The sequence below is a fragment of the Rhincodon typus genome, chromosome 13 (assembly GCF_021869965.1).
Source record: "Rhincodon typus isolate 14 chromosome 13, sRhiTyp1.1, whole genome shotgun sequence".
Lineage (NCBI taxonomy): Eukaryota > Metazoa > Chordata > Chondrichthyes > Orectolobiformes > Rhincodontidae > Rhincodon > Rhincodon typus.
The window spans coordinates 14,246,728-14,255,319 of NC_063344.1; the positions used below are offsets into that span (position 1 = coordinate 14,246,728).

Genomic DNA, 8,592 nt, shown 5'->3' on the forward strand with positions numbered 1-8,592 from the left:
GCTCGGGGACCGCTTTGCAGAACACCTACGCTCGGTTCGCAATAAACAACTGCACCTCCCAGTCGCGAACCATTTCAACTCCCCCTCCCATTCCTCAGACGACATGTCCATCCTGGGCCTCCTGCAGTGCCACAACGACGCCACCCGAAGGTTGCAGGAACAGCAACTCATATTCCGCTTGGGAACCCTGCAGTCCAATGGTATCAATGTGGATTTCACAAGTTTCAAAATCTCCCCTCCCCCTACCGCATCCCAAAACCAGTCCAGCTCGTCCCTGCCTCCCTAACCTGTTCTTCCTCCCACCTATCCCCTCCTCCCACCTCAAGTCTCACCTCCATCTCCTACCAACCAACCTCATCCCGCCCCCTTGACCTGTCCGTCCTCCCTGGACTGACCTATCCCCTTCCTAACTCCCCACCTACACTCACCTTTACTGGCTCCATCCCCGCCTCTTCGACCTGTTTGTTTCCTCTCCACCTATCCTCTCCTCTATCCACCTTCTATCCACCTCCCACTCTCTCCCTATTTATTTCAGAACCCCCTTCCTCTCCCCCTTTTCTGCTGAAGGGTCTAGGCCCGAAACGTCAGCCTCTCTGCTCCTATGATGCTGCTTGGCCTGCTGTGTTCATCCAGCCCTGCACCTTGTTGTCTCGGATTCTCCAGCATCTGCAGTTCCTACTATCTCCTCCAGCTCCATACTGTGTTATCTCTGACTGCAGCATCAGCAGTTCTTACTATCTCTTTGTTCCAAGTCCTGATGGTGGATCTTATCTGTTCTGAAATCTACGTGTTGTTGCCGTTGCAGAGAGGAATTTACAGAAATTGATTGACGGGTGGATTTATGTGCAAATTAGATTGAACCCACTTTTACCTTGACTTCATTCACAAAACCTGCTGTTTCTTTGATACTTTGGACTTTAAGAAAACATTTGGCAAAGTCCTGCATAAGAGATCATTGTGCAAGATTAAAGCACATGGGATCGGGGGGAGTGTATTGAAATGGACATATATTGAGACGCTATTCACAATATATATTAATGATTTGGATGAAACAAAATGTAACATCGCAAAGTTTGCAGATGATACCAAGTTGGGTGGGAAGGTGAACTGTGACGAGGATGCAGAGATCCTTTAGCACAATCTGGACAGGTTGGGTGAGGGAGCAAATCAGAGGCAGATGCAGTATAATTTGGATAAATGTGAGATTATTCACTTTGGAAGCAAAAACAAGAAGGCAGATTACTACCTCAATAGCTGTAAATTGGGAGAGGGGAGTGTGCAGTGGGACCTGGGTGTCCTTGTGCACCAGTCACTGAAGGTAAGCATGCAGGTGCAGCAGGCGGTAAAGAAGGTATATGGTGTGTTGGCCTTCACTGTGAGAGGTTTCAAGTACAGGAGCTGGGATGTGTTGTTGCAGTTGTACAGGGCCTTGGTGAGACTACACCTGGAATGTTGTGTGCAGTTTTGGTCTCCTTTTCTGAGGAAGGATGCTCTTGCTCTTGAGGGAGTGCAGCGAAGGTTTACCAGGCTGATTCTGGGGATGGTGGTCTGACGTACGAGGAGAGATTGACTAGGTAGGGATTGTTTTTGCTGGAATTCAGATGAAGGAGGGGGGATCTCATAGAGACTTATAAAATTCTAACAGGACTAAGCAGGATAGATGCAGGGAGGATGATCCCGATGGTGGGTGTGTCCAGAACCAGGGGTCACAGTCTGAGGATTCAGGGTAGACGATTTAGGATGGAGATGAGGAGACGTTTCTTCACCCAAAGAATGATAAGCCTGTGGAATTCATGACCATTGAATGTATTCAAGAGGCAGCTAGATATAGCACCTGGGCCGAATGGGACCAAAGGTTATGGGGAGAAAACAGGATTAGGCTGTTGAGTTGGATTATCAGCCATGATCGTGATGAATGGTGGAGCAGGCTCAAAGGGCCAAATGGCCTCCCTCTGCTCCTATCTTTTATGTTTCTATAATCACACAAAACTTTGATTAAGTTCCTTCAGTTATAAGCTGTTTTTATAGAATAATCAGTGAATAACAACTTGCACTGATTGGTGAAATATTAAAAATATACTTTAAATCTACACATGACAAGGGTTCATGATTGTCAGTTGATGAGCAATAGGTGATGTTGCAAGTCTGCTTTTACACTCAGTTATTAGATCACGAACTACCTCATGACAAGTGCCTACAAAGACAGTGGGCTCAGGCTCATTTCAGGATATACAGGGAGAAGAATCATGGGATTTGAGGAAAAATGTTCGCCTACTTGAGTTATTTATGACAATTAAATAATTTAATGAGGTTGGTAGAAACTGTTTCCTCATGAGGGACTCCATTGGACTTGGTCCCACAGTAAGGTTTCAGAGAAAGAAAGGCACATGATCCTCCCAAATGCTTTAAAACCATAAAGCTGTTGAAGTGTAATTTAATTGACCACAATTATACTATGGAAAAAGCACAGAACAAGGATCAATAGATTCAGATTTTTCTGAAGAAGGATCTAGGCCCGAAACGTCAGCTTTCCTGCTCCTCTGATGCTGCTTGGCCTGCTGTGCTCATCCAGCTCTACACCTTGTTATCTCAAATTATCCAGCATCTGCAGTTCCTATTATCTCTGAGGAAGAAGAGGCGTTGTTGTGCCTTCATGATTGTCGCATTTACGTGGGAAGTCCAAGACAAATTGTTGGTTATCGTCACTCCTAGGAACTTGATTCTCTTCACTCTCTCAAGCTCAGTTCCGTTGATGTAGATGGGGGCGTGTTCTCCTCCTTTCTTTCTGGAGTCGATGATCAGTTCTTTAGTTTTGCCGACATTGCACCACGTAACCAAGCTGCCCTAAGATTCCAGGAATCCTGAAGGGTTTGCAACCTTGGACCATAAATTCCATCACAATGCTTCGTGTCATTTCGTCTTCAGCCCTTTTTAGGCCCTGTCTCTGGCCTAGCACTAACATGTGCTCTGCTGTTAATAGAGGTGCTTCTAAAGGCAGCTTTATAAAAGAAAGTTGCTTGCATCTTGTATATTAATAACGGTCCCTGCAGTGTGGAAACAGTTAGAAATTATGTCCCAATGACAGAATGAGATTCACAGAATTTCGCAGTTATGGAATTTAATATTTTACGAACGTTTGCTGTTGAACAGGAGGTAATAGTGGAATTCTTTTCATTGAATTCAAAATGGAAGAAAATTGGCTTTAAGAACAAACATTTACAGAGGTTAACAAACACTTTCATAAAGCATTGGGAAATTGATTTTTCAAGTTAAAAATCAGCTACAGCACTGAATGAGATCATTTAGTCCATCTTGCTAGATAGTGCCTACTGTTTGAATGAGCTCCCTATCAATCTCATTCTGTTTCTCTTAGAATGCTGAACCATTTTACTTCAAGTAAAGTATTTATCTGGTTTCCTTTCTGAAGTGCCTTTAGAGTCAGCTTCAGGCAATGCGTTCCAGATCTGAACTTGCTACATAAAAATAAATATTACTCCTTTCTCCCCCTCTGCTTCTTTGGGCAATTATTTTGAATTCAAATATGTCTTTTCTCCTTGTCGATCCTTGCCATCTCCTTGGTAGCAATTGTTACTGAATGAGCTGTCTGGATGACAGAGCATAAAAGAAAAGCAGGAATTTAATTTCTTGTTTGTTCTTAAAGACAGCGGTTCACTTTTTCTGAAAATATAAACCTTCATTAGTAAAATTGCAAAGTTGTGTAAAATTGCACTGGCTGTACAATAAGGTAGGGCTACTGATTTTAATGGGGTGAAATAAGCAACCAGTCATCAGCTATGAGTTCAAGATAACAAGGTGTAGAGCTGGATGAACACAGCAGTACAAGCAGCATCAGAGGAGCAGGAAAGCTGATGTTTCGGGCCTAGACCTTTCTTCAGAAAATCAGCTATGAGTCCAAGCGTTTTTTTATTGATGATATTCAATCCCATGTGTGTTTCTTCTCAGGCAGAATAAGTGCTATTACTGAGCCACAATTAACACCTAATTTACAATTTATTATGGCATTGTGAGATGCTGCTCAATTGCTCTGTTCATCCTACCTACTGTCCTTCAGAGAGTATATTAAGTTGTCTTTATTTTTATTAGTATGACTGGAGCAGTCAGGCCATCTCTGCCCATTGTCAACCGGAACCTCAGAACATGTACCTTGTTCAGTAGAGACAGGACTTACCCAGAATGAAAGATTCTGCACTGCCCAAGTTGCAGTTGGGAGTGGGAAGGGGAGTGGATTTGGAGATTGTGGTGCTGGAAGTAATGTTAAGTGGAGTGGCAGGAATGGTTCTTAAACTAACACAGGAGCAACTGTTTATACAGGATGATAACTCCATTTGTACCCCTGGATTAGAGATCTTTTGTTGTATTGCTTTGACAGGTTCTTCAAGGAGCTTGAGGCCAGATACCAACAGAATGCCCTGATACCTGATATCAGTGATATTGTTGAGAAACATGCCACATGTACCTTTGACCCCTATGTAACGTATTGCTCCAATGAGATCTACCAGCAACGCACACTTGAGAAACTCCTGTGAGTATGTCAAGAATTCTGGCTGTGTTGTGTATATAAAACATTTCTCCTCATTCCTTTGTTGTTGGTGGGCCTTTGGCAATTACTTGGGTGAACAATGTAAGTTCAAGTGGACAGAGGTTGAGCCTGTTAGAATAAAACATATTGAACTGTAGCGTATACATATAGGAATATTGAGTTTAGTGGGTTAGAGTGGAGGAGGGTTTGGACCAAAGTGTGAGAGCTTAGATATGCTGGATTGAAGGGATGGGAATCAAGCCTGTGGGGTCATGAGCTCTTATACAGTCATGGAAAATTGTGTTTATTAGGATTAAGTTAAGGGAGCCTCAGTCTGCTGGGATGAATGATCTTGAACTGAAGTCAAGTAAAGGGAGCTCAATTCTGGGACTGCAAGGGTTAGAGGGAGCTTGAGATCATCTGTTGGGATCTAGTTGAGGATCACTGCTGGAACTACAAGAGCCTCTAAAGAAGGTGGTCAACAAAGCAGCCCAGACACAGAGGTCAGTCTGGGCTCTCACTCTGACGAGGCTGATGGGTTCTGGCTTGGGAAGGGATGATGTGTGGAATGTGGTGAAAGATCTAGGAAGAGAATTTGAAGTTTGGGAGGAAAAGTATGTTGGTGAAGGGAGTGGAAGTACGCTGGAGTCAAGGACCCAAAACAGCAGCTCTTCACTACCTCCCAGCCCCATTAACCCAACTTGTCCGGCCTCCAAGTTATACCTATCAGGCTACATTTTTAGTACCAACATTCTATCTCCGCACTGCAGGTAAAATCCTCACAGTGATGGGAAAAGTCCCTTAAATGGGCATTAATTTCTCCTCCCAGTCACTACACTCGCTCCCTGTCTACCATCAAGCTCCTTAAACCTTAAAAGGCAATCCCAAGAAAATCTATCTGCATGTGTTAAACAGGGCTTGTGAGCTAACTCTCTATGTATGTAATTCTGGTTCTCATCAGATCTTTCATATGAACGGTTCTGGTTATAAATTAATGTTAACACATGCTGGCCAGTATAGACACAAATTGATGGATAACTGCTCTGAAACTGAAGTGTTTGTCGATTACAAAGGTGACCAGGCAGCAGGAAACTGCTGGATTATTTCAGTGTGATGCAAATGATTTTTAACATTGAAATATAATGAGATGCTTTGGGTGGTGATCGTGTTTTCATGTCCATTGCTCTCTGTTGTCTTTGCAATTTTTTTTTTCTGTTGTGTTTCCCCCTTCTCCAGTAATACAAATCCAAACTTCAAAGAAGTCCTGACGAAGATTGAAGCCCATCCTGAGTGCAGGAACCTGCCCATGATTTCATTTCTCATCCTCCCAATGCAGCGGGTCACGAGGCTTCCTCTGCTGATGGACGTAAGAACTGACCTAAAATACTCCCTGCCTTCATTAAGTGGCAAAAACAGACTACGATCCCCTGTTCCCTTCTCCCATTACGTTGTTTGCTTGAAATCCTTAAGAACACTTGAATACTTCGAGTCATACAGTTGCGCAGCACGGCAACAGACCCTTGGGTCCAACTTGTCCGTGCCGACCAGATATCCTAAATTAACCTAGTCCCATTTCCCAGCATTTCCCCCATATCCCCCTAAATCATTCCTAGTACGGGTAGTTCTCCTTTTATGCAACTGTTGCGTTCTTGTGTGACCTCGCGCTGTAGAAAATTGTCATAGAAAATCGTGTTATAGGGAAATTCCTATAGAAAATTACTATACCTGTACAGCAGAAAATTTGCATTATCCAAACAGCGTCCACTAATCATCAATCGTGTTACAGACAATTTGCGTTATAAAAACACGCGTTGTAGTAGAACTACCTGTACCCATCCAAAAGCCTTTTAAATGTTGTAATTGTGCAAGCCTCTACATTCTTCTGGCAGCTAATTCCATACATGCACCACCCTCTGTGTGAAAAGATTGCCCCTTAGGTCCTTTTAAATTTTGTCCCCCTCACCTTTAAACTGTGCCCTCTAGTTCTGGATCCAAGACCCTGGGGAAAAAGACCTTGGCTACTCACCCTATCCATGCCCCTCACGATTTTATAAACCTCTGTAAGGTCACCCCTCAGCCTCTGACACTCCAAGGAGAATGGCCCCAGCCTAACCAGACTCTCCCTGTAGCTCAAACACTCCAACCTAGGCTTTTAAATCTTTTCTGTACCCTTTCAAATTTAACAACATCTTTCCTATAGAAGGGAGACCAGAATTGAATGCAGTATTGCAAAAGTGGCCTAACCAATGTCCTGTACAGTTGCAACATGACATCCCAACTCCTCTATTCAGTACACTGACCAATAAGGCAAGTGTACCAAATATCTTATCCACTACCCTATCTGCCTGGGATTTCAAGGAACCATGAACTTGCACTCCAAGGTTTCCTTGTTTGGCAAGACTCTGCAGGACCCTACCATTAAATGTATAAGTCCTGCCCTGATTTGCCTTTCCCAAATGCAACACCTCACATTTATGTTGAAGAACAAAGGAGGTGATACCATAAAACTTAAGCAACGTTGTCCAGGGGTGAAGTCAGGCAGCATTTGTACAATAAAGGATTGTGGAAATCGGGAACATTCTTAACCCTCCGCCCTCAGACAAAAGCTATTGAGACTAGAGGACAATTGTCAAAACAAGAACTAGGATTGGTAGATATTTACAACACATTGCAGATGGTGTATGCCTGAAGAAAAACCGGAAATGTTGGAAATGCAGCTACAATGATTTTAAAAAGTTGCTAGCTTGAATCAGATGCTTACAGCTCAAAACAAATAAACTCTTCTTAATGTGAATGCTGGCCAAATCATGAATAGTCTTTTAGATCCAGCAGTGGAAGTCTCAAACCAAGAAAAATATACAAAAAATCAAATAGATGTCATAGTTGGGTGGGGTGGTTTGAAATAGAGGAGCAGGAATAGGCCATTCAGCTGCTTGAGCCTGCTCTGCCATTCTAGATCACAGAATAGAATCGTAGTGTGGAAGCAGGCCATTCAGTCCATCAAGCCCATGCCATCCCTTCAAAGACCATCCACCCAGACCCACCCCAATCCTTGTAACCCTGCATTTCCCATGGAACATCCACCTAACCTGCACATCTTTGGACTGCGGGAGGAAACTGGGGCACCTGGCAGAAACCCAAGCAGACACGGGGCATAAGTGTAAACTCCACACAGAAAGTTGCCCGAGAGTGGAATCGAGCCCAGGTTCCTGGGGCTCTGAGGAGGCAGTACTAACCACTGAGCCTCTGTGCGCGCCCCCCGTGAACTTCCTCCATGGCAAATTGCCTAATTCCACACCATATTTCTGCGCTATCCCCCTGTGCCACAATATCCCACAGCTGCTCTCTTTCCCACTGGACCGATTGATGTTGTTAATGAATAATGGTCTGTTGATCTTTGATTTTCCCGAATAGGATAACGGCTGTTGAAACACGGCACTTGTTCAGAAAGAAAATGTGCTGCCTCATGTGTCACACCCTGAAATTCTCTTTGCAGACCATTTGCCAGAAAACGCCGAAAGAGTCCCCAGAGTATGAACATGCCAAAAAGGCTTTGCAAGCAGTCAGCAAGGTGAGGAACCATGGTGAACCTGTTATACAGCTACCTTAATATAGGAGCCAACTTTTGTTACAAGGATGCACATTTATATTTTATCTGTGCTGTGTTCAGAACTGAAAACGATGAGATCAGTCTTCAAAAAGGATAGCTGTCTTTTCGTTCTGTTGTGAGAGTTTCCATGCTTTTGCTCCATGGGCTGTCTATGTGCAAATAATGGTTCCTTGGGAGCTATGTATAGAATCAAAATCATGGACCTAGGTGTCATTAGACAGCAGATTGTAAGCTCAGGCCCCACTTCAGAGATATGAATGCAACATCCAGTGCAGGACTGAGGAAAGTGCTGCAGTGCCACAGATCATTACCATTTTGATGAGATGTTAAACTGAAACCCCGTATGTCCTTTGAAGTTGAATGTAAAGGATGCCACAGCATGATTTGAAGGAGAAAGGAAATCCTCCTGGTGACCTGGCCATTATTTAGCCCACAGCCAACA

The 8,592-nt window shown here is 43.7% G+C and overlaps 1 protein-coding gene across 1 annotated transcript in view; it reads left to right on the forward strand.

The window, feature by feature from the left end:
- Positions 1-8,592, forward strand: part of LOC109914594 (rho guanine nucleotide exchange factor 26) — a 178,289-nt gene that overhangs the window by 100,936 nt on the left and 68,761 nt on the right. The window contains exons 7-9 of the mRNA XM_048604693.1: positions 4,391-4,543; positions 5,777-5,906; positions 8,037-8,111. Of these exons, the coding sequence (XP_048460650.1) occupies positions 4,391-4,543; positions 5,777-5,906; positions 8,037-8,111 (358 nt within the window). The remainder of the gene's footprint in view (positions 1-4,390; positions 4,544-5,776; positions 5,907-8,036; positions 8,112-8,592) is intronic.